The 26,769-nt window shown below is 43.5% G+C and overlaps 1 protein-coding gene across 2 annotated transcripts; it reads right to left on the bottom strand.

Moving 5' to 3' along the window:
• Positions 1–4,175: 4,175 nt before the first annotated feature.
• On the bottom strand, positions 4,176–26,147 carry map2k6 (mitogen-activated protein kinase kinase 6). 2 transcript variants are annotated; one of them, XM_071463674.1, is made up of 12 exons: positions 25,777–26,147; positions 14,237–14,300; positions 13,139–13,187; positions 12,469–12,582; positions 11,599–11,718; positions 10,304–10,420; positions 10,111–10,162; positions 9,468–9,595; positions 7,788–7,865; positions 6,522–6,661; positions 4,565–4,610; positions 4,176–4,313 (listed from the first exon to the last, which is right to left on the bottom strand). In XM_071463674.1, the coding sequence occupies exons 1-12, from the start codon at positions 25,865–25,867 to the stop codon at positions 4,236–4,238; spliced, it is 1,077 nt and encodes a 358-aa protein (XP_071319775.1). In that variant the 5' UTR covers positions 25,868–26,147; the 3' UTR covers positions 4,176–4,235. The 2 variants fall into 2 exon arrangements, with proteins under 2 accessions (XP_071319775.1, XP_071319776.1); XM_071463675.1 differs by lacking the exon at positions 25,777–26,147 and adding an exon at positions 25,401–25,458.
• Between the last annotated feature and the right edge of the window lie 622 nt (positions 26,148–26,769).

The following is a 26,769-nucleotide window of genomic DNA, read 5'->3' as shown; positions in this document are numbered from 1 at the left end:
CAATAAAACACTAAGGGCAATTAGAGCTTTGCATGAGTATGTTTCCACCTTCAGCACTGTAGTGGACTGATGAGGGAGCCCTAACGTCCCCGTGTTGGTGACTGGCAGTGAGTTTGGTCTGACAGACTGCCTCCCACCCTCTGACCCACCTTTACTACAAAAGAAGAGGCAGGGAAGTGGCAAAGTGAGGTGCATGTAGGAGAAAAAACACAATCACATCCACTGTGTGTCACGTGCAGAATCAGCTGTAGTGAAAGCTTTGGTAACTACGATGGGAGGAACTGAGGGAGGAGGGTGGCAGTTAAGTACAGCAAATAAAGAGACGGGGGGGCTTAATGAGCCAGAAGTCTGTCAGTAACACTTTGGGGATCTTTAAGAAATCACCCGGTGGACAGACAGCGAAAGGTCGTGGGAGCTGAGTCCAGCAGGGAGCAGGTTACGGGGAGAAGGGTGACAGGAAGGTTGTTGGCTTGTCAGCTACAAAACAGGAAACTCCCTGGTGGATGCGTTATAACGATGTAGCGGCCTGTACTGGACTAAGAACAAGAGTGTTTGAATGGCGATAGGAAAAGATACAGCTGAGACTGAATGTGCTGAACCTTAGCGTGTAAAACCTGGTTCCGTTTGTTAAAGGTCAAATCTGTGGCTGTTTTCAGCATTTTAATTAAGTTGTTTTTTAATTTCTTCTCATAACAAAATTCAAAAAAATATTACATTTTGGGACTTTGAGGACTCGACATCTGTTTTAAAATTTTCTGATGGGTCTGGTGAGTTTTAGGTTGTAGGAAAGTGTGCACTGATGCGTTGTTTTTTCTAATATCACCACTAGAGGGCGACTAAGACAAAAATAGTTCAAATTGACACAGTGGAGCTTTAATGATGAAGATGCTGGAAAATGAGCATTTTGTTTTATCTCATTAAGATCATGAGTGAAAATCTCTGCCCGTTTACAAATAAAACTGGTGTAAACAAACCTGGAGCAGCAGCAGAACCTAAAATTTAAAGATGCTTTAATTCATTTTTTTATGTAAACATATGATCAAATGATAATGTGTCATATGAACTGTGCCACTTGTGGAGACAAGGTCAGATAATTATAACCGGACTCTGCAGATACCTTCAGCTCTGTTGAATATTTTAGCTTCTTTCAGGTTGTTAACAAACTCTACACAACCTGCCCTGCAACACACAGCAGACAGACACAGCCAGGGACTTAGTGGAGAGTCAAGATTGGACTTCCTAATGCTAACGTTTTCTTACACGTCTGCCATAACAGCTTCACAAGGTGATGCTGTGTCTACAGCTTGTTCTGCTGCCCCCAAGTGGCCAAAAAAAATCAATTAATGCAACTGTAAATTTAGCTGTTGTTTGTCTCTATATTAACCATTTATACACCCTGCTCAATTTAAAACAAATGGACTATTTTATTAAATAGTGGCATTGTGTTATCAGTAATCAGGCATTTCTAAAGGAACATTTTAATCTATTCATAGAAACATCTTACATATTCATTTTCATGTAATTTGACTTAGTGCTAGCAGTCTGTCAAAGTGGTAACATCCCATGGGTTTAACAGTGGGTGGAAAAGGTTCAAAAGAGTCATGTCAGTCAATTTGAGAGTCAAAGCACATTCAAATCCTTTTTGTTGTCCTTTACAACACAGATTGTGCCTTTAAGCAACAATCAAAACAACTTCAGCTCAACTAAAGCGAATGAATCTCAGCAAAAATGGACTCAAGACAGACACAAATGCAGAAGAATATCAAGTGATCAACCAGCAACAAAAACATTTATAGGCAAGAAGTAATTTCCCCATCTGTGACAATACCCTGCTATCCTGTCACGTACAGTATTTCAAGTTTCCCATTTTGCCATCAGAGTAGTACTTGCATAACAACTAGAAGCGTCAGCCGAGCTCTTCTGTGAGCAGCTTGCCACTTTCCTGCCATCAGAAACCGACAGTGAGAAAAAAAGCCAAGAAGCAACGCAACAACAGAGATGAGCACAAACAGACGGAAGATAAATACTGACGATGTGGAGCTCCATCTACAACAGGAAACACGCAGTAATCGTGACAAACAGGAAGTGGAGTTACGATGCCATGCAGAGTGTGAGGAGGGAGGAAGGTGATATGATGGGAGAGGCAGAGATCCCTGCATCATCCTGATTACAACATATTATTTTCCTTAGTCGTTTTCTATAGAGAGGCACATAGAAGGCTTGCAAGTTACAGTTTAAAAGCATTTACGTGTTTGAGCCAAGAAAAACACGACAAAAACGAACACAGCCCACACAAACACACGAGAAAAGTCTCTGATGGATCGGTCAAGTTTTCAGAGGGAAAACAGCAGTTGTAATAAATAAGAGAAACTGCAGTAAATATGTCTGGGGAAAAAAACCTGGATCTAAATAATAACAACAATAATTAATATAATATTAATAATAATAATAGTAATAATATCCAGTTCTTTTCATGTTGAACAAGGAGTGGAGATGGTTGTGATTGGCTCAGTACAGACAACAAGGAGAATATGGGCAATCTTCTCCCACAACTGACCACAATGTCAACACACACCTCACTTAAAAATGTGTGTGTGTGTGTGTGTGTGTGTGTGTGTGTGTGTGTGTGTGTCACGTAGGGCTGCACCACTGATTTCAATCACTGTTACATCCTCTACCTCTGCACAGCCTCATTGAGTCTGAGGTGTATTGGCAGTAGCAGGGCCGACAGCCCAATGTGGTTATTTGGTTGTTAGCAGGTCATTACGACCCACAGTTTTGTTGCTAGGCGACATCTAGTGGTCGTAGCAATTATGACAGGAGCAAAGGTTAAAGTGCGGTGACGTAGTTTATATATTATATATTTGTTAACTAAGCCATGATCGTCATTATAGTAACCATGGCGACGAAAATAGGTATGCTGATATGAGTACAGTCAGCATATTTTGTACTGTCACCATGACAACCAAGGTCCAGTACACTCTCTGCAGTATGGGCCAGTATTTCAGGAGACACTCCTTCGGGCCGTATCAGAAGGTGTTGGTTGCTCAGGTCGGAGGACTGGCTGCTGCAGACCCTGACCACAAAATTTACCTCAAGCTGACCCTCATGTGATTTGTGCTTTATAAAGACAAAAATGGATCCAAACAAATAAAACAGAAAAACTTAAGTCTGACTTCTTAGTTCAAATTTTTGAAAAACAGAATTGAGGAAAAAATTAGTTCTGACAAAAACTTCATGATCATAGAAAAATGACCTGCTGCTTTAAATCTGCATCTACAACAGGAAGTGAAGTCAGAGCTGCACTTCAGCTGAGAAACTCTCACAGGTGCAACGAGACTGCAGAGGAAAAACTTCTCTACAAAATTATCTATCATCTCATTTTATCCAGAATCGTGCAGCTCTACGAACACACACACACACACACGCACACACACACGCACACACACACAAACACACTTGCACACACTCACAGGCAGCCAGAGCCCAAAAACATGTAGTAGACCTCCACTGTAATCGAGGGGAAGCAGTTGAAGTGCAGTACCTATTTGTGACCACTAGAGGGGCCCGGGCGTCAGGCCGTACGTCTGCAGGTCTTCAACCGTCGGACTCGCTGGAGCCCGTTTTTACTCAGAGATATATTCTGTACATGCAGTCAATTAATAAACCGATGCAACACTTGCTTTGAGTATACAAACATTTAGATTATACATAGATAGCAGTATATCATTCATCTTTTTATATAATCTGCACCTCTTCACTTCTGTTTTTCAGCAAAAAGAAAAAAAACCCCTTTTGTTTGACCGTTACAACAAGCCACAGTCACCTCGCTGACTAATAACAACGTTTGAGTAATAGGCGGCGCACAGAGCTGGGACAGATCTAACCAGAGAGGGAGTTTTTTGCATACAGACATCTTAAATTATTCCAGATTATGTGTGACACACCCATCAACCCCCACCCCCTCCCATGTCAGGTAATGTACAGACGACATGGAGGCCAGGTGGAGGCGGGGACAAACTCCTCGCCATCCTTCTCCTCTTGGCTCTGTCCGTCCGTCTGTGGAGGGAGGAAGGGGTGAGATTATGGCAGGTTGCTGGAGGTGGGAGGTGGTGGGGGGGGGGGTCCTGCAGGTAACAGGGGCTGTGATTGATGCTTTTTGTTTGTTTGTTGTATTTTCTTCTTCTTCTTCTTTTTGACAGATCCTCCCTCCAATGCTGTGCAAGTGTGACGACTCAGTCCCCCAGGATGACTTTCACAAAGCTAGCCACGTCGGTTTCTTTGGCCTCGTGGGAGGTGAAGAAGGGATGTTGCTGAGGAGGAGAGTGACATTCATTTAGTCTGAGTGTCAGTGGAGTTCGTTAGAATATCAGTTCACCTGATACTGGAGCATCTTGGTTTGTCTGAGGGAGAACAGGCTTTCAGCCATGTACAAATAACAATGTTAGTGCGCCCTCCAGTGTCGGGTTAAGAGTGTTACAAGATGCATGCAGGTGGTGATGCATGGATCTGATGTGTTAACGGAGCAGGATAAAGACAGTGTGACAGCAGCGGTGACACTCACCATGAGTTCTGTGTAAGTCGGCCGCTCTTTGGAAACTTTCTTTAAGCTGCAGAAGCAAAACAAACAAACAAACAAAAAAACCCATCAAGATCAATTCACGTCATAAACAGCTCATCCCTGACACCAGAGCAGGAACCAGTCTTAAAGCTCCACACAGTCTAAAGGTAGATGTCCATGTGTTTGTGATTATAAAGCAGGTCTAGGTTCTATATTAATACTGTGAAAGTATCAAAGCCTCAGTCCACAGAGAAATGCACACAGCCTGTATTCAGAAACTGAGCCTTAAAACCAGCCGTCAGGACTTCTGGAACTTTGTGATGTCACAACAAAGCAGTCACTGCTCTCAGCCATGCACCAAGCCCCGCCCACCTGGACCCACCATCCAACCTGGCAGGATTTGGTTTCTCTGAGTATTTACCTGAAATCTGCTATATTTTTTATTTGATTACTCAGAAAAGAGTCAGCCAATCAGAAGAGAGACTCAGAGCCTGTTTAACTAACTCCAGAGAGACGCCTGAGAGAGAAGACTACACCCAGATGGTTTTTGATTCTTAAAACCACAAAAATATCTTCTGATGGAGATCAACACTTCAAATAAAACACTGGAGAAGTTAAAATATGGGACCTTTAAAACTCTGCTTTTATTTCAGCAAACGCTTCACTGTCATTTCATCAACAAAAGCCTGATAATAAACTTATTAGACTTTGATAGAACTTGAGATCCAAAACTGTCTTTTGTTTCCCAGGAATGAAATAGCAGGAAACGACCCAGCGTGAGCGGACTGGCAGTAGCTGAGAAAACATACCGCCAAACATAATGAGTCACACAAGCATTAATGAGAATCGTAGACAAAACAATTATACCGAGTGTGTGTTTGCCAGTAAACGAGCGTTGTTTCCTGTTCACTGTTTGTTCTCAACAGACCCGATAAATCCTCGTTCCAAGACTTAAACCACGGCGCTGTTAGGATTCTGTTCAAACTGCAGCCTCGTCCTCTGACCTCACTGCAGCCCGTACACAGTGAGGGAGGTCACTGTACGCTGTGAGTGATCAGAGCGTATAATTTAGGTCACTAAATACATTCATTTGACTGTATTTCTATCCCAGCTGTCATATTATCACATATATATATCCTACCAGCTGCTCCGGAGCAGATGGGACGAGGTGCCTTGCTCTAGGGCATGGCAGCTGTCCAGATTGGTCCTGCTGGTTTCAGGCTTCAAACTCAAACTGGAGTTAGTTTTTACTTTCACTCCACCATCATTAAGAAGCACACAGATGTGCCCTAATGCAACCAGATCCATTGCTCTACTGTTGACTCTCAACAATGTCTTTAACAATGACATAAAAACTCACTGCTGCACGAAAACCTGCAGCTAACAACGTACAAAACAAACCCAGCTGGATCTGTCCCTGATCACAAATCTGATTCCAATCTGTTTCCCTACTACATGCAAATCAGGGTCGGCTCTGCACCGGTCCAGAGGGTGGTGGTAATGTACCTGAAGCCGAAGCCAAAAACACCAGAAGAAGAACAACTTCCACACATGTGCAGTTCAGCTACAACAGTATCAGCTGAGTGAGGAGCTGACAGCCATCCACGAGAACAAGCAGACGACCACAGGAGGTTCACTGTCCTCACCGGGTCACACAGGTCATCCAGGGTTAAACTGATCAGGGGTCAGTTTTATCACACTGACAGGATGTTATGTTTCCTTTACTTTACACCTTTTCACATTCGCATTTCTCCCCGTCTCACACCGTGTGCTTCTCACACACATTTACACACTTGTATGATATCAAATGTCTGATCCACCCAAGATGCATGAAATGACTGGGTGTAAATGGGCTCAACAGTCAATCCAGCACCCAACACCTCGTACGGAGCTGAGCTGACGGCCTGAGTTTGTTTTGGTTCTGGTGAAAAATGGAGCAGAAGAAGAGAAAGAGACGAACCACTGAGAGGTGAAGTCCACAAAGTCTGGGGAGAACTGGTCGGCAGGAAGCTGGGGCGAAGGTTCTTCCACCACCTGCTTCAGCTGCTGGAAGGGCGTGCCCCACGAGTCGTACGGGAAGCGAAGGATGGCGAGTTCGATCTAAGAGAGAGGGGGAGAGAGAAAGAGAGAGAGAGAGGTGTCACTCTCACTCACTACAGTTACTACACTTGACACTTGTGTCCTGGTTTTAGGTTTTATCCAATCAGTTTTTCAGGGCCCATCAGAGACCTGAGGCTCCAGACTAAATCCTTCACTTTTACTCCGACAAACTCAAGAATAAAAAAAAAATTTAAAAAAAGGTCAAACTTCAAATGATGTAAACGTCACGGAGCTGCAGAGGTTGGTGACAGTGGTTCAGAGTAGATCCTCGATGAAAACAAAAAGTGATGTGAATACATCACTTTGAGCCATGAGACAAAACAACAGTCATTCTCCTCTATCAACTCACATTTTATCAAAAAAAACATTAAAAACACAGATTAATTAAAATTAATTGATTGATTGATTAAGTAAAATAACTGTTAGAATAAAGTCTTGATGTGAACCTTCACTAATCATCCACATCTTCTACCGGTGTTACCAGAACTTCCTGTTTTCTAATCTTCAGACTGACGTCCCATCACCTGCTTCTGTCTGAAGCTTCTCCAGAAGAAGCAGATGCTCTAACAATCAGTGGGTTTTGTGCCTCGCACTGATTGCTCACTCTGTCGTGTCCCATTTTGACTCAGAATTCATAATGAAAGTGAACCAGCTGAACTGTTCTTGTCTCGGACTCTTATTCAGATTAGACTGGGACATTTGCTCCTCACTGCTCGTCGCTAACGGCCGATCTAATGAGCAGAGAGAAGGACGAGTCGGGGTTAAATCATGGGAACCTGCCGTGGTTTGCTGAATCCTTGATGCCAAAATATTCTCTGGTCTGAGTTGGAAATGTGCAAATGAGAAAGCTATGAATATTTAACAACTCATAATAAAACGTCTAGACACTAAACGTCTAGAGCTATGCCTCACAGAACGCCAGATTCTCCTTTTTATTTATTATTATGAATCATTTTCACCCTTCATATACTTCTTTTTTTTTTTTTGAATTATGAGGACATTTAGAAAAACTGAGAAGAACAAATGAAGGAGATTAAATGTGTGTATGAGGGGGAGTGGGATGAAAAGTTTTCCACTATAAATTCACACAGAAATGAAAAGTCAAAAGTAATAAAAGCTGATTTACCATCGTGATTCCTAAACTCCAGATGTCAGATTTGACGTTGTAGCCTTTCTGGTTGGTCTCGGGGTTGATCCGCTCCGGCTGCAGGACAGAAAGTCAGACCACGTCACTCATGGCGGCGGTTGCCAAGGACGACAAGCTCGCTGTCCTGTCATCCTAAACTTGTACACACAGACCTGGCCCTAAAACACACTCAGCCAATCAGCAGCCGAGCAGATGGGGTTAAAATGTAACTGGCTTCATTAGACGTGTGGATGATGATGAGAGGCAGGGAGGTGAACCTGGTTACCCCTCTGTGATGAGCTGAGGCCAAAGTTATAAAAACACAAAGTTTGCAGCTGTGATACACAAATTGGATCTTGGACTCACAGTGAGCAGAGAATTTCCAGCTCTTCAAGGTGAAACCACTGTCACTTATTCTCCACTTAGTCCCTGCACAAAGTCAATCAAGGGAAAACTGTTCCGTGACGACGCACCCACACCTAAACCTGGTTTTTAATGCAACACTGATCACCTTTTAAGTTGCTATGGTGAACTTGTTAGGAGACAGTTGATTAAAATATATTTAGAAGTTACAGGAGCAATATTATAATTCATTTGTGTGTCCATCAGATGAATCTCCAGTCCAGTGCTCCCTCTCTTTTAGCTCTGTGTTTGGTCTCCACCAGCTCGTGAGGGAAACATCTGTCTCTTTAGCTGCTAAATGCTTCACTATGTTCAACAGCTGCTCTCTGACTGTGTCTGTCTGTTCACAATGACAATGCTAATGTGCTAATGCTGAGCAGGTATCATGTTTACCATGTTAATTCAGTGTGTTAGCATGCTAATATCTGCTAATTAAAACACAAAGCACAGCTGAGGCTGATGGGAATGGCATCAACTTTGCAGTGATCAAAGTATTGATCAATTTAAAATTTGGACCTGATCATGGTTCTATTTGAGAAGTCAGAGTCATGACAATTCATGGTGAAAGTCTGAACCACATTTCTCACTTATCCGTCCACTATTTGTTGACATATTTCAGTCTGTACTGAAGTTCTGCGCTGACCTTCTTTCTGACCAACAGTGTTTCTGTCTGTGTAAATAGAGAAATTCTTTCTTTATAGTCGACCAAATAAATTCATGATAAACTGACGATGACAGTGGCCAACAACCAGACAACCTGAGACCCAAAACGAAAAGAGCCTCAGACTTTAACCGCTACCCACATTAGCTCTCCAGCTAATTAGCGCTCTTGCTAATGTTTCTCAGACGTGTTGTGTTGCAGCTTTTTACTGAACGAGCTCCCAAACAAACATCCAGCAGGAGAAAACTGCGCTGCTAAGGTCATCGTTAGTTAGCTTGCTCGCTGTAGCTCATTAAACAGCTCAAGAAATGACCTGCAAATGTCAACATGAGTCAGTTTAGATGATTAATACTGTGTATGTCTGTTATTGTGTCTCCTGCTCTTAGCTGTCAGTCAAACACTTACACCGGCCTGTCTACACTCTGAGGTTTGGAGGTTTCTTCCTTTCATTAATTCACTGTTTAACAATAATTAAACAGTAAATTGAAGAATTTTAGGACTTCTGTGAGTGTATTTGGATTTTAAAATGAGGGTTTGTCAGTTGTAAAACAGTTAATTACAGCTCACTGAATCATATGAGCACTTTAAATCCTGTCATGTGGTCTCTTCCTGCTCACCGCCATGTAAGGTTTGCAGCCGGCGTCCATGGTTTTAGCCACGGAGTCGACCAGGTAGCCGCTGATGCCAAAGTCGCACATCTTCACCTGGCCCTGAGTGTTGATCAGCACGTTGGAGGGCTTCACATCTGCAACAAGACACAGAGAGAGACAGAGTGAAGCCGCTGTACACGTCTGTCCCTGAAGGCCTCACTCACACTCATCATACAAGTGCTGTGGTTGCTGGTGGAGACCGACTGTGTGACTTTATTTTAGTCAACTATAATCTTTCTAAATGACTGCATGAAGCTTTGATGTAACAAGAGCCACACAGTGGTCACAGCCGGGCCACAGAGGTTTGACACAGGAAGGATTAACCCTTCAGTGACTCAAACTGTTTTAGTTCCCTAATCACACATCGTGTAAAGTTTACATTTCTGACCATTTTCAAACATGTGTTGCACAGATTTTTGGAAGATTTTGTTTCTACCATACTTTTATTTATTTTTTATTTCATTTATTTCCATTTGCTTGGACATGGTTCAAAAATCAATAAGGTGTCTCTTGAAACTCTAGTTGTGAAATCCACCCAGTGTGCACATCAGAGAAGAGGATACTGTCACTGTCTCTGGGAGCTTTAATGGGTTTCCACTCAGGCTCTTACCTCTGTGTATGACTTGCAGATTGCTGTGCAGATGCTCCAAAGCTTTTACTATCTGTAATAACAAAGGCCGTTAATAAGCAAATGAGAGTTACATAACAACTATCTGTCATGAAGCTGACATGAGCCGAGCGTTCACAGGAAGTGTGTCGTTCAGGGTGAATTATGTGATGAAGGACGTTCTGAGTGAACCCACTGAGACGGCGATCTTTCCCAGGATGTCCTCGGGGATGGTCATTCCCTTCTCGATCACCTGCTTGTAGAACTTGTCGAGAGAGGTGTCCATCAGCTCCATGCAGATCCAGACGTCGCCCTGGCAACAGACATATTTGGAGAGAGATCAGGAAAAAAACAAAACAAAACAAAACAAAACAACAAAAAAAAAGCAACAAAAACAAAAGCACCCGGCCCGGATTCCAAACAGACAGGAAGCGACAGATTTTCCAGTGTTTCAGCCGCGGCGAGGAAATCCTGAACATCCAGGCGCTGCTGCAGGAAGTTTTCTGCATCCGAAAACCTTCAGAGGTGTTTGTCATCACCGGCCTGTTTGTCATTAGCATGCAGCGGTTCTAGTTCTGCTGCACCTCAACATGCACGCAGAATTAGAGATCTTATGGATATTATTGGCAGCAATCAGCTAATCACTGATTGATCAGTTAATGACAAAACTGACACCTCTGTTTTTCTTAAATCAAGTTTAAATGATCATTTTATTCTTTATGTCACAGCTCATTTTCAAGTTTTGATGTTGTGGCTGTAAAATACTTTTTTTTGCTGTTTTAACCAGATTTTCACTCATCTACCTCTGAGTGTCCATGAAAAATCAAAAGACATTCTGACTCTTTTTGGTGCCACAAGTTTCAAAAAATGTATGCAAAGCAAGATTTTTTTTTTTTAATTGACCTGAGCAGTGGTTCCTAACTTGTGGGGTGGGGCCCACTGGTGGTCCGCGAAGGCACTGCAAGTGGGCTGACAAATTGTTTGCAAGAAATTACAATTCTGGTGAAAAGACATAATTATAATAAAAAAATATATAAATAATGTTTTTAAATATTTAAAATGAAAACTTTCATAGTACTGAGGCCCATCACTGTGACAGTCAGTCTGATTACGTGCTCAAAGATGACATCCATGCTACCAACCAGCTAATAAACTGTTAGCTGGTTAGCAACAGGAAGAATTAATGAATTAATGAATTGCTTTCAGTTCAGTCCTGATTGTTAGATCATTATCATTAAAATGATAATGGGAAGGCTTCTGTATTGTTACCGGGTCAGACACCAACACTTTGTGGGCCATGAGTTGGAAAAGGTTGGAAACCACTGAGTGAAGGTCCATGTCAGCATCTGAAATCTGGTTCTGATTAATTAAACAGGGCAGCATTTATCATCAAACCATCAAATGTTCCCAAATGTTTCAGTTCAGTCAAATTTCACCTTTTAAAACTTGGATTAAGAAATGACCTGAATGACTGACCGTGCTTCACTTTACCTCTCTGAATAGAGCTCCATAGAAGGTGACTGTGTAGAAACAGTCCACCGTCCTCATGGAGATGTCCAGGTCCATGAGCAGCCTCTTCTGCTCCTGGGTGTTCACTGTGGCCCGGATCCGCTGAGGGGGGGCGACATGAACACAACAACACAACTGTCAGTCAAACTTCAGTGACTTTGGAACATGTGAAGATTTTGGTTAAATATCAAAAAAGTCAATGCATCAATTTAAGCTGAAGATCTGAGAGCTGTGGAATCAGTGACATCCTTTCTTTGTTTTTGGGGTTTTTTTGCTACTGTTGTTTTTATTTTTTGTTTTTCTGTCTCATCTTATATTTTATTCTATTTTAATTTTACTGCCTAATATCTACCTCTTAATGTTGAAAACCCTGAAAAGCACTTTGTAACTTTGGTTTGAAACACGCTCTATAAATTATCATTATTGTTATTATTATTATTAACACTTAACAACCGCAGGCTCCTCTGAGCAGCCGACTTAGGATCAGAAAATGAAGCTAATTGCAGGGGAGGTTATAAAAAGACATCAAAGTGCTTCCGGCCTGAGATTTCCACTCTCTGAAATGTCATTAACAAACAGGATCTGGAAGAGCAAGAAAGCTTGGAGATAAAACTGCAGGTCTGCTCCATCTGCCCGCAGAGGAGCTGCAGGGAGCTTCAGCTGACACAGGAGTGAACGCTGCAGCCCCAAGGCACAGACCCTGTCTTCATGGAATCAGAAGGAAACCTCTGGAGTCTGCAAAGCAACATCTGGATAAGCCAGAGTTGTTGCTTTCTTTACACAAAAAGACAAACCTGCCAAAGATCCACTGTTTATGTGGTGAAAGCAGCTCCGGGTCTTTCCCTCACTCACCTTGACAGCCATGATCAGGCCACTGGGCACGTGCCTCATCTTGTCCACCACGCCGTACGCTCCTCGGCCGAGCTCGCAGATCTGCTCCAGGTCATCTGCCTTCACCTCGAAATTCTGCACAAGAGAACGAGACGAGAAGATTTAACACAGAGAAGAAGAAGAGCAATGAGGTGAGTGACTGTGGGGAGTCGGTCTGCTGCTATCTCTGCTTCCCTGTGACGCTGTGACCGGTCCGCATCACCAAACGCCGTCTCCTTCACTGTGCAGCAAGATGAAAAACTTCTTTACACGATTCAAGCAAAGATATAAAAACAGTCACTTTGACTTGTGGCCAAGTGGAGCAGAGAAAAAGCAGCACCTCTGCCAATGGAAAATTCCACCTATTTGATGAGTTTAAAATAAATATTTTTACTGGCCGATGGGCAATAAAAGACATTCCAGTCTCCCCACAATCACAAGTGTTCAATTCAGCTGTAATGTGCACTGGGGCGTTCTTTACAGCGAACAGATCCTTTATTAAGCCGGCCTCTGTACGCTGAGAGAGAGGGACCTTACTCAACCAAAAATACACTGACAGAGTGAAGAATTATGTAACAGCACAAAGTAAGAGAAGAACATAAAGCTTGAATGAGATGAGGAAAGATGCAAAGATGAGAGGAAAGAAAATTACCTTCTCCCCAATGGTTACACAAGCTTTCGAATCCAAATCTCTGGGGGGTCTGAAACACACACACACACACACACACACACACACATTATTACAAATGAACTGGTTAAATTGGACTTTGGAGGATGAAACAACTGTCAAAGTGAAGCAGAAGGTAAATGTCAGAAAAATCTCTGCAGGACAAACATGATGCTAAAGACGTGATTTACAGTGAGAAGGTTAACGTCTCTGTTCAGCACCAGTGTGAGGGAAGGATAACCACTGATGAAATACAATAAAATCAAATAAAAAATAAACAAAACCTAAATAAAAACTTGATTGTGTTTGTTTTTTTTGTTACAAAATTACTGAGAAAAGAAAATAAACCTTGAAAGTGTGAAGATCAGTCAATTAAAACAAATTAAATTAATTTAAAAATTACATTGATTTTATGATTATCTAAAATTAAAATTCATTAAAATTAATAAAATGAAAATGATAAATGAAAAATAAAGACAAGAGAATAACAAATTACATGAACTAGAACATTAAAACACAACAAATTAAAAAAATAAAAATAAAACAGAAAAATAAAATTTAAAAATAAATTAAAATAGTATAAAATGTATTTAATAAATAAAATCAATGGTGTGCCTGTAGTAAAAGCACAGATTTCCACTGAACGGTCTGACTCTGACATTTCACATGAAGTTGGCTTAAAACCAAAACGCCTCTGCTGCTGCAGGTTTTTAATGAAGATGATTCAAACTGATGAAGATGATTAAAACAAACTGAATATTTAGTTTCCCGGCAGCTCAGAATAATTTGGGGCTTTGCTGCTCTACAGGCATCTGCAGTCTGAGCTTTAACACTGAGAAAATGTTCAAATCATTCTGTAGAAGCTCTTATTGTGTTGAAAATGTGCAAGTACCAGGGGTGTGATATGAAGACACTGATGCTCACGTTACAGTACCCAGAACCAGCTGCTGTACCTGAGTTTGGGAATTATAATTTTTTAATGTTCAGCTTCCTGATTTGGTTAAAAACCATCGGCTCTGCAGAGAGATAAGCTTTGGACATGACAAAGTGTGCGTGTAAACACGATGTAGTAAAGAGTCTTACACTGCGGCGGGAGTAGGCTGCTCAAACACCTCCTTGGAGAGCTTGAGCACCGGCTTCCTCTTACCTGAAAACACAAACATCATTAGAAAACTCTGATGTACAGATACAACCTGCAACACACACCATCGGAGAACACATACCTGTCAACCATCAGAGACTTTCTCATGGACGTATCTGTCCTCTAATGTGACAGGTTGTACTCAGACAATACGGGAAATGTTGCATAATATCTATTGCATTTAATCCTGCATGTTTGCATAAATGTGACCGGTGCTTTCTGTGTCGGACGGACGGTTCGCAGCTCAAACACACTCGGTTCAAACTGAGAAAAGCAGGAAATGCTCACATTTGAGAAGGTGGTTGAAAACGGACTTGTTGGAGATTCATTTTCTGTCGATCAACTGATCAATTAATCATCTCTGCTCTGGTTGAATCCCCTGTTGTAACTCTGTGCACCAGCATATCTGAACTTGTGTAAACGGTTTGCTCCGAGAGCAGCAGAAACAGGAGAGGGCAGACTGATGAGAGGGGAGATGGTTTCGCTGGCAGCACAAGATGAAAGCATACTTCACTTCTGAGCGCGGCTCAGGATGAGAGATCGGTCGATCAGAGTTCATCCTGCTCAGCCTCTCCTCTCTTTTCCCCGTAGCAGCAGCACAGTCTGTAAACTTATGCAGCCATTTTTAAAACCTGCAGCTACGACTGGACTGAAGCAAAATCGAACAGAGAAAATGTTAAATCTCAAACCTGAGCAACATTCACAGCGTCAGGTTTGTGCTACACAAAGCTGCCAACGGGCTCCTCAAACTCCCTCTGACACACAACCACTCACACTTCCTGCAGCCGCCGCTGCCGGCCAGGTCACACACATCTAAGCACAGACCCACACAGACCCACACAGAATGACACAGACCCGCACAGACTGATACAGACCCACACAGACCCACACAGACCCACACAGACCCGCACAGATTAACACAGACCCGCACAGACCCACACAGACTGACACAGACTAACACAGACCCGCACAGACCCACACAGACTGACAAAGACCCACACAGACCCACACAGACCCAAACAGACTGACATAGACCCCCACAGACTCACACAGACTCACACAGACCCCCACAGACCCCCACAGACCCACACAGACCCACACAGACCCACACAGACCCACACAGACTGACATAGACCCCCACAGACTCACACAGACTGACAAAGACCCACACAGACCCACACAGACCCAAACAGACCGACACAGACTGACATAGACCCCCACAGACTCACACAGACTCACACAGACCCCCACAGACCCCCACAGACCCCCACAGACCCACACAGACCCACACAGACCCCCACAGACCCACACAGACCCACACAGACCCACACAGCACTCCTCATGCATCACATCCAGTCTACATCTTCACATCTCCTGTTGATATAGCAACTGCAGCAACAGCCGGCGCTTCATCTCATCATCCACACTTACGGTTGGATGCAGCAAGTGACTCCAGGTCCTACGTGAATGTAGCAGACGCTGAGAGCCAGAAGAAGAAGAAGAAGAAGATGAGAAAGAAGAAAAAGAGGAGGAGGAGGAGGAGGAGGTCTGGCAGCCCAGGTGTGCTCGCTCCATCTGGAGGTGCTGCACTGATGGTTTAACGGCTGTGTGCCTTGTTAACGGGGCGTTGCAGCGTTCCCTACGGTGTAACCGTGTGTGTGTGTGCGTGTATGTGTGTGCGTGTGTGTGTTGTTGCCTTGTCTACAGACAGCATCTGGCTCAAACCTCCTCAGACTGGATGAAGCCAGCAGCAGCTGAACCCAGTGAGGAAAAATGACACACAAACCTGCTCTGACAAAGGTGAAGCCAGGCAGGAGGGAGGGGTGGCCATGTTGGATCTGAAAACACCAGCTGACACACTTTGCTTTAAGGTAATAGTTAAGGTCAACACACTGCGCACCGCCCCCTGATGTCACAACACGCTATTAACAGCAAAACTGAAGGTGTGTGTCTGGAGCGGCCGCAGAGGAATAACTGGAATTTCTCACATCGCTGTCATGTGAGAAAACACAAACACACATATCTGTGGACAGATCTGTTGTTCAAAAAGTTGTCCTGAAGGCATAACACACACGCACACACACACAGTCCAGTGTGTCCTGGTTTGTTGGAACAGTGCAGGGTGTGTCGCTGCTGTGCCCTGTGGCCCTCCACTGGTGGCCTCCTGCCTCCTGCCTCCTGCTCTACACTCTGCAGAACAGCTTTGCTGCACTAAAATGTCACTTTGAGCCCCTCCTACCGACATTTACACAGACAACAATGGTAACTGGAAACCAGCTCCAACACACACTGAAAACTGGAAAACACCTGTAACACGTCTCTCAAGTCTGCACTGAAACGACGTTGAGCTGTGTCCCTGAGGAGCTGGACGCTGCAGTTCCTCCAATGACCACCAGAGTCTGGCAAACTGTCACTAACAGAGGAAAGACCTGTGTAGACGAGCTCAGAGCGAAATCAAACCACAGGCTGAAGGTTAGTGCTGGTGACGGTGAAGTCATGTGACCGTGGTGTAGCTGGTTTATAGCCTAACATGAGTTTTCACTGCTGCTGGTTGTATTTAGGCTTCAAATGTCATGAAGTGGAGTCATTAGTGAAGATTATCCTGCTGAATAAAACCTGTCAGGATCACAAACTTTATGAGTTTGTTTTCTGTAGTTCTCCAAAGGCTCGTGTAAAAATCAAACTGGCTTCTTGTCGGAGGAACCAGGGTGACGCTAACATCCGGGCTAGCCTACAAAAATATGAAGTACCCTGCAGCTCTCCACACAGTCTCGGGTTGAGATTCATAAAACGCAGGGATTCAGTGTTTGTACGTGGCTCAGTGCAGCTGCCAGCCTGACGACTGACCTGAGAAGACACAACCACCTGTAACTTCAGTCCTGCTGTTTCAGTGAATTCACACTGAGCGCAAAACAAACAGTGGAAGTCGTCAGTCAGTGCTACTATAAGCACTCTGAGGGTTTAGTGCAGTTTGTTTTGATCCTGGACAGAGATACAGAGCATGGATACACTTCCAGTGTAACAAGTTCTGCTGATTCATGTGCAGGAATTATTGACACTATGATTTATTGATTTATGCACCAAACGCCTGCAGTGCTTCACACTAACCCTGTTTCTGAGATCACCTATTCACAGGCAGTGATTGGAAACACGGGCTCTTCAGCAGAAGCAGCTGCACATGAAGAGAGAGGGTCTCTGAATTCTTTCATGTGCATTAACCAGACGTGGAACTCCTGTCAGATGATTGACCTCAGTCAGTGTCGGAACAAAAGGTTCACTGTGTGATTACAATGCAGCGACAGCAGCCAATCTTCTTCCTCCATGAGAGCACACTGACTGACTGAGAGATCCCTCGGCCTTACAGCTGCACCGAGATCATGAGACAAGAGGCAGCACGCTCCTCAGAGGAAGATTTATTCTTTTATCAACGTGCTCAGTGCATTTCAGTCCACTTTACCACACACACACACACACACACACACACACACACACACACACACACACACACACACACACACACACACACACACACACACACACACACAGACAATACACTGCTGTCCCGGCGTGAACAATAAAGGCTGGAGGTACAGATTTGTTGTGCAAAGTGCAGTAAGTCACGAGAGGCAGGTACTGGCGTGCTGCACGCTGTGGCGGTGATGCAGCAGGAACACATGCAAATCAAACTGACATCCAGCCGAGTGCTGCATGCACAGTGACACGTCTCCACATCAGGAGGCTGCACTGCTCCGAACCTGCTGCCGCTGAACAAGAGTAAACACCAGTGTAAGAAACAAAGAGGAGGTGGTGGGGGGTCAGAGGGGCAGCTGATTATGTAATCTATGTGGCTGCCAGGAACGAGCTTGTGCTCTGCTCCGTATCATAAAACAAAGCAATGATGGAAGAAGTATTCAGGTCGTATTCAAGTAACAACTAGAGCTGAAACAATTAGTGCTTTAATAGATTGATCTACTGAAGGAAAAGTAATCAGTAAAAAATATTCATAAAATGTATTTTTCAAATAAACACAAATTCACAGATTTCAGCTTCTTATTTCTGCTTTTTTGTAGTTTCCATCACAGTAAATTGAATATCTTTGCAGGTCGTGCAAATATATTTCTCATATTTAAACTTGGGCTCTAAAAGACCTTAAAGACCAAATGTATATTTACATTTATTCAGGTGAATCACATTGAGATAGAATCTCATTTTCAAAAGACCTGAATGTACATTATAAAAATAACGAAGTAAATAAAAAAGTTAATTCATTAGAAAAAAAATAGTTTAGTTGCAGCCTTTGTAAAAAAAAAAAAAAAAAAAAAAAAAAGTAAAAAATTATAGTCTGTACTTAAAAGTATCAGCTGTACAAGTACTGAAAGTACCTGAGTTTTTTGGCCACTTGGAGGCAGCAGAACAAGCTGGAAACACAACATTACATAATATTGAATTACTTGAATTGTTTTCCAACTGTTGCCTAACTACACTTCAATCATCCATGTGTTGTGGTGTTTGCGTCACCTGACCTTATCTAGACATCACCCAGAGCAGCTGAATGTAAGAACGCAAAGGTCTGAGTCAGTTGACCCGGATATCACGTGGACTTCACCCAGCCGGCTCCCTGGTGCAGAGGCCTTCCTTCTAATGAGGCCCTGTGTGAGCGCAGCAGGTCACACCGCCCAGAGAGTTAACAGCGAGTCAGTGTGCGTGTTGATGACGTTTCTATCATGTGACTGGCGCGAAACTGGAAGAATACAAACATCATCATTACAGATGAGTCGTAGCCTCATCTGGATATTTTCATATGAGAAAACGCTTTAGGAAACATGATGAGCGATCTAAAAATATCCCATTTCAGACTTTCTCCAGATCGTGTTGCGTAACTCAAATACACAATTCATCCCTTTATTCTTGCTGAGCTCAGCATCAGACTTGCATACTGTGGTAGGCAGAGTGGGCTAATTAAAAGCAGCAGTACATATCATTCTCAGTGATTTGCAGCACATGGGCTGAAGTATGCAGTGAGATGCCAGAGGGAGGCCACAGGAGATGAGCGCTGGGACACTCCTTGTTCCCACTGAAACCAGCGAGAACAAGGAAGAGGAATAATTGGCTGTGCTGTAACACGCGCAATTATCATTTTCTCAAGAAGTGAACAGCTGAGCTCAACAATGCTCCCAGTTTCTGCCACGCCCGATATGAGCATGCAATCAGCCTCGTCATGCATGCATGTCGGTTTGAGAGCAGTGAATAAAAATAATAATAATAATAATAATAATAATGCTGACAGAAGGGTTTGCAGGGCGGGGAGTGTGTGCAGAAACAGAGGCAGAGTGCATGCAGAAAGGCTCGCTGTGTGAGGGCAGGCCTGCGTGATAATGAGGCCTAGATGACGGGGACACATGGTGCCCGCTGCTAACCCACACATGCACTCCGGCTGGAATTCCAACAATCCCAAATGTTCCTCAATGGAATTCCACAGAGCCGGAGGAAGACAGATCAATCACAGGGAGAGGGAGGGCAGCGAACCGCAACCACTGACACAAGAAGGGACAGGAAAAGACAGCCACACAGTGAGCAGCACCGAGGGAGGGGGAGGAGGGGGTCGGCCGGTTGGTAACAGAGAGAGATTTGAAAATAACTCCAGTTGGAGCCCTCGGCTGTTTGCCGCCCTCCGACCGCTCTGGCAGTTTGTGAGCTACTCTACACTTCCAAAGATGGCAGCTCCTTTAGGTTACAGCTGTTGGTCGCTCCTTTGGGAATCATGTCGTCAGCGGCTCACACTAAACTTCCTGTGCACTCGGCTCAACTTAAACGATACGAGGTGTCAGCTTCAGGTGGCCCCAGACCAGGAACTCTGCTCCCACCAACTGAGTCCAGGACAAACCCCCAGCAGAAACCACACAGACGCAAAGGCCACGTTCCCAAAGGCCCAAATACACTGCGCAATAACAGATGCTGCAGAACAAACCTGTGTCAGACTGTCCGATAACAGTTCTGAGACATGTCAGATTGTGTGACGAATGTGTGATGAATCGTAGGACACGAGGACATCGCTCAAAATCATGCACTTCCTGTAACCTGACCTGCCTGCTGTCCATCTGTAGCCTGTAAATAATATCTACCTTTAAAGTTTTCTTCTATTTGCTTTGCTTTAGGGCTGCAGCTAACGGCCAACTGTCTAAAATTCAAGAATCTTTTATTTAGTAAAGCATCAAATCATCACATTTGAAGCTTTAACCAGCAAATATTTGGAGTTTTACTTGAAAAAAAAAGATTGTTTAGAAGATTGAGTTAGGGTTATTAAACTAGTTGCTGATTAATTTTAATTGGTTAATCATTGCAGTGCTAATTAGCTTGATAGCCTTGTTCGGATGCATTTGTATCATCCCTGTAAATTCATCCTGTGCACCGTCTTAAATCAAATTAATTAATCAAATTAAACTCCTTGTATGTGTCGACATATTTGTCAAATAAAGCTGATTCTGACTCCACACACTGAACAGCACTGTTACAGTGCTATAGTTAAGTTATACAGTTCACCTGACACACTGGCAGCTGACAAGACAAACTTGAAATTCTGTTACAATAAAGCATTTTTTGTTAAGATCCTTTCATTCATTCACTTTATGTAAATGTAAACTTGGCTTGGGGTTATATTTGATAATATCGAATATCGTGATGTTTCCAAATCTAATATTTTTCATATTGGAAAAAGAAAAGCTTTTCAGTTTTGGACAGTCTGGCCTGTTTACTGTGCAAACCTTATTTCACTGTTTTGTTACTGTACATAATACTGTGGCATGTGACAAATAAAAAATAAAATGCAATGATATAATTGTGTGTGAGAAAATTAGAAAGTGTCTAACTTCAAAGAATAGTTTCACTTTGTTGTCAAGCATCACAGCTTAGCTTAGCATAAAGACTGTTCTCAGGAGCACCAATGTATCTGTAACTGTGTGTAAATGTGTTTTCAATCCCATAATCCATCACTTCAAAAGATACATAAAAAAATCAGCAATGCTACAGATCCCACGTTTGAAGAAGGGGCTTCAGAAATTAGCACTTGCTAGCGAGGCTGAAACAATTAGCAGATTATTCAGTTAGCCGATCAACAGTAAATGAATATGCAACAAGCTTGATGACTGAAGAATCACTTTAAGCTCATTTTCACAACATTTCATTAACCAGTCAATGAATCAAAAAACTGGTGAATTGATGATGCAAGAAACTTAATCTGCGGCTCTGTTTGTTAGTAACACACTCAGCTGCTCCAGCAGCAGTTCAGCTGTCAGATTATGTTCAGTACAGATGTTACCAAAAAAAAAAGGGGGCACTTCTCTTTCCAAACATGTAACCACGCATAAGTCACCGATTTACTGCTGAGGTGCTAATTGCAGCTGGTGATGAGCTGTTTTATTCAACACAAGTAGAAACACACAAGTGCTTTGAAAAAAGCAAAATAGGTGTAAAAAAAAAAGCATTACCAGAGCTTCCGACTCCTCTCATACAGTTATAACAGGCAGAAAATAGCTGCCAGTGCAGCCGCTTCTCTACATCACCATCCAAATGTGGAGTGAAATGTTGGGAGAGAGTACACTGTGATGTTTCAGGTGCAGACGGTGGCTGAACAGAAAGATGCACGTACCTCTGTGCAGGAAAAAGGATGATCTCAAAGTGTAAATTTCCCTCCAGAGCAAAGGGACCAAATTTTAACTTTCATCTTCATCTATTTTTCTAAATTTTACAAAATTAACAGCTGAAAGTTGGAGTTAAAAAGACAACATGCAACAGTTGCATGGGGCAGATTAATGGTCTGGATCCACCTGCTGTAAATTCATTTATTTGCCTCCACTATCTTTGCATTGTGAGTCTGTGCTACAGTGCAACGCCCCTCCCTCCTCCTCACCCCATCCTCACCCTGATTCTCATCCCATCTTAGCAGCGAAATCTGGAAACCTGCTGCCATCACAACCACAGGGGTTACTCCAGGTTGAACCGAGACGAGACGTGGACATTTCTGCTTCTCATTTTCAGCACAGCACAACCTCATTTCTAGCTCATTGCATTATACACCTCTGCTTGCATGTAGGTCTGCAACAAAGCTGGGATAAACAGGAATTATTTCATGATTCTTGCCACCAGAGAAGTTGCTGCATGCATGCTTACTCAGTCAGCCCCCCCCCTCCCTCCCTCTGAAAAGAGAAGTACAGTTAGTGGATCATCTGAACAATGCTCTGAACAATTCTACTGTTATTGCAGCAAAAAAAGCCACTATAGGCCTGGAAGCAGCCCAACAATCAGCTCGTCGAAACAGCAAATTTAGTATCAGTGCAGCTGAAAACGCAGCCTCCATTTGCATGACAAACGGGACATTTGTGCAGGGCGCGAGGGCCCGGCCGACACTGCGGGGGGACACGAGCAGGGAGGGCCGCTGTCAGGCTGCCACCGGACAGCCCCGCACACCACAGCACTCAGCACAGGGCACAATGGTGAGGGCCACACAGGCAGCGCTGGAGAGGGAGACGCTACTTGACGTGCGTCTGTGCCAAATGATATGAAAATAGAAGGAAGCAGCAGCAGGATGAAGTGACTTTGCTCAGTCTGGCACAGTTTTCATGAAACACAAGGACATGATGCTTATTTCAGCTCTTTTCCTTCACTAGTTATATGTTTTACACTAATTCTATGTTGCAATATCTGAGCAGGCCTGCAAGTAAAGGCTGAAGTCTGTTTGGTGCCCAAACGTGTCTGTGTCACAAACTGACAGTGTAATCTGATTCACTGATCCTCTGATCAAACAGTTCCTGATTTAATTTAAACTTGCACCAATTTTAGACAATAGACAACTTTTAACATTTTAGTTTCACCTGTTAAACAGAAAAAAGGCTATAAAAATGTTTCAATATTTTTTTAAACAGCATTAACTGATTTTTTTCACCCAGCAGCACAACAGGCCCTAAAAATAACATCGACACATTAGCAGCTGACACAGTTGTTAGCAAAGTGTTCCAGACAAACAGCAACATTAGCCTTCATCTGGAGCCATGCCCCCGTCCACTTTGTGAATTTAGGTTCTTTCTGCTCTGTTTTGGTCTCCACCAGCAGCTTATCTGGCTCTTTAGCTGCTAAATGCACAAGCTAGTCGCTAACTTTATAATGATCTGTTCAAATCCACAGCGTGCACACAACGTGCTGGGTCTGCTGCTCCTGTCAGTAAACTACACAAATGCTGTTAACACAAAATGGAGGAAGCTGAAGAGCCGAGCTGCAGGATAAACATGAACCGTAACTGAAGGAACATAATCACAACAACAGAACTGAGTCAGCTGCCAGCAGATGATGTTCACAGCCCCTGAACAGGTCAAAGAAAAGTGTTAGCTAACGTGGCTGTTAGCATGTCACTCACATGAGGCCTGGAGGAAAAGTAAATGAAGTAAACAAGGTCAATAAATACTACAACACAGCCTCAGACCAGGCCACGTGGGCTTCATCTGAATTCATTTAAATAACCTGTTTGTTTTTTTTCATAACTTCAAAGCAGCTTTTTTTTTACACCACAGCTGTAACAGTGACGCTGGTTATTTCAGCTTTTGATTCGTCTTCATTTCCATCTACACACACGAGATACACAGTTGTCTTAGGTTGGAGAATCTGTGCGGAGCTGCAACTAAATATGCATTTCATAATCATTTGATCTGCTGATTTTTTTGACGTCTTTTAAATAACTTGTGTTGGCTGACCAACAGTCTAAAACCCAAAGGTTTCAGTTTACAGTGATTTAAAACAGAGAAACAAAGGAAATCTTCACATCTTAGAGGCTGGAGACAGCAAACGTTTTGTATTTCTGCTTGATAATTGACTTAGATAATTATCAGCTCAAGACCTCTCAGCTGGCAGGCTGCAACTGATCATTATCTTCATGATCTGTAATTTTTTATTATTTCCTATATTAATCATTTGGTCTGAAAACAGTTAAAAGTCTATCACACTTTCCTAAAGCCCAGAATGATGTCATGACAGTCCTCTTTAAACAAAAACATTGAATTTACAATTACATAAGAGATGATGAAACCAGGAATGGCTCAAGGGAACATTTGACATTTTACTTTTACTCAAAATTATGAATAGATTATAAAACTAGTCTCATGCTATTTTTCTGTCCATTGATTAATCAACTAATTGTTGTGGCTCTGACTAATTATCTGCTTCAACATCATTAAGGATTCATGCCTTCACACCATTTTGTTCCTGTTTGCAGTTCAACAAAAAGTCAAGACAAGAACTTGATGAAGTGAATCATCAACCTATTGATTGATCAACACTAGATCTGCATGTGCGCCGCTTCCTGCTCCAGACAACATCAATGAATGACAACAGAAAGACACTTCTGCTCAGAGGAAAGTCCCAAACCGACTCATTCATTTACAAAACAAAAAATGTCTGTGCATTATTCATCACAAGATGAACTGGCTGCAACAAGACAGTTCCTGTGTGTAGGTGGGAGGACAATTGACTGTAGCAGATAAACACTGCGAGGCTCTGACCATCAGGGGCTCTCTCTCCTACCTGTGCAGCCTCTGAGTGTGTGTGTGCGTTTGTGTACACATGTGTATGTGTGTCCTGCATGTTGTGCAACGAACCAGCCTCACTTTGGACTTCTTGGAAAACACAGTGAGGGGAGGAAAAAAACGCCTGAGCTGCTTTCACTGCAGCTGTTTTTTTTCTTGCAAGCTGCATTCACTGATGACACTTAGAGCTCTCAGGGCTGCAGGGATGTTGCTCCACCGCTCCTGCTGCAGCTGCACACTGACAAAGTTGGGGTCAAAGTGTGACACACAAGCTCTGGTCTGCATGCTGGAGGGGGGGGGGGGGGGGGCTGCTGCACAGAAGCAGCAGCTGACAGACAAAGAAGTCACCGCCACCTTAAAGCTCTCAACTCATTCTATTATTAGATTTTCATTTTCTATCCCATGAGCAGGGACCGACCTGCAGCCAGTAACCCCCCCCCCCCCCCCCCCCCCCCCCCCCCTCTCTCTCTCTCTCTCTCTCTCTCTGAGCCTGACAGCTGCACCCAGCCCTGCACGCGACCAGGCTTCAGTTATTTACCATAAGGCAGCGTGCACGAGCCACGCACGGACCCGTGCAGAGCTGCTCGGACAGAGTCGCGGTGTCCTGGTGCTTCCTGGTGCTGCCGGGGGCTGCCGGGGGCTGCCGGGGGCCGGGGGCTGCCGGGGGCTGCTGGAGGCGCCCTGCTGCCGTCCCCGGCTGCGCCCCGCTAACAGCGTCAGTGAGTACACACAGCATCGTCTTACCAGGAACTGTGCAAAGGGGAAGATCTCGAACAGGAAGCGCAACTGACCCTGTTAAACCATCGAACTTTAAAATGCACCGGCCGCGCTCGACCTGCAGCGGTGCATGCTGCGAGCCGTGCAGCAGTGATTGTGTGTCGGTAGTTTTGCACAGATCGGTTTCATATGCTTACCTCCCTTTGGCTGAGACATTTCCCCTTTGCTTTGATGAGGGGGAGGGGAAGCACAAAAGACTTTGCCTTCTTTCTCACTCCCTCCCTCCATCGCCCTCGCACTGGAGCTTCAGCGGCTTGCCTTTGCAACAAAGATGCAGAATACGAGCCTCGATCTTCATGCACTTGGAGCCTTTTTGCGGCCGCAGCGTGCGTGTCCGTGCACGGAGCGGGGCTACAATTGCACAGCTCCGACAGGCGCCGGGAAAACAGGTAATTCTGCAATTGCACTGCAAAGAATTCTCCGCAGCACTTACATGATGGGCCAAGGCTGGCAGCTGAAAGCTCCTAACTTGGATCAGTGTGAGCCCCTGCGAGAGAACGTTCTTCCTGCTTGGAGCGCAAAGGATCGTGGGAGATGTAGTCCTTCAAGTGCTAACGCGTTTAGCAGCGAGCTTATCTGCATCGGGTGGACATCCGGTACTTGTGGGCTACTGTAATGAAGCATTTGCATTTTATCTTCCACTCAGAGGGAAGAATTCTACCTCTGACTTCATTTGGCAGCTTTAGTCACTATTATTTTTATATAAAACATGTGATCAGCTCATAAGATATGATGCATTATGGGTTAAAACAGCAAGCAGCGGTGGTGGAAGAAGTCTGAACATCATTTACTTCAGTAAAAGTTGAGATGACGCAGTTTATTAATACTAATTAAATGTCCTGTGCAAATTTTGTATCAACAAAATGTAGTTAAATGATCAAATACTCAAATACTATAGTGAAACACTGATTATGCAGCAGAAAGGCCTGTAGATTGTTGTGTTATTGGGATGTTAATGTGTAAGCAGCATTTTAATATTGTAGTTGGTCAGAATGGAGGACATTTTAACTACTTCATATACTTTGATAAATTCATTTCTATTTTATCTATTTATTTATGAGCTGATCAAATGTTTTCTATGTCAAATCTTATTCCATAAAGTAATTTGAAACTACAGATTTTTAATTAAT

This window comes from Trachinotus anak, unplaced genomic scaffold, assembly GCF_046630095.1.
Source record: "Trachinotus anak isolate AG129_WGS33_773 ecotype Australia unplaced genomic scaffold, CSIRO_AGI_Tana_v1 ptg000025l, whole genome shotgun sequence".
NCBI lineage: Eukaryota > Metazoa > Chordata > Actinopteri > Carangiformes > Carangidae > Trachinotus > Trachinotus anak.
Note: the sequence above shows the minus strand (reverse complement) of the source record. Positions and strands in the feature narration are given on the sequence as shown.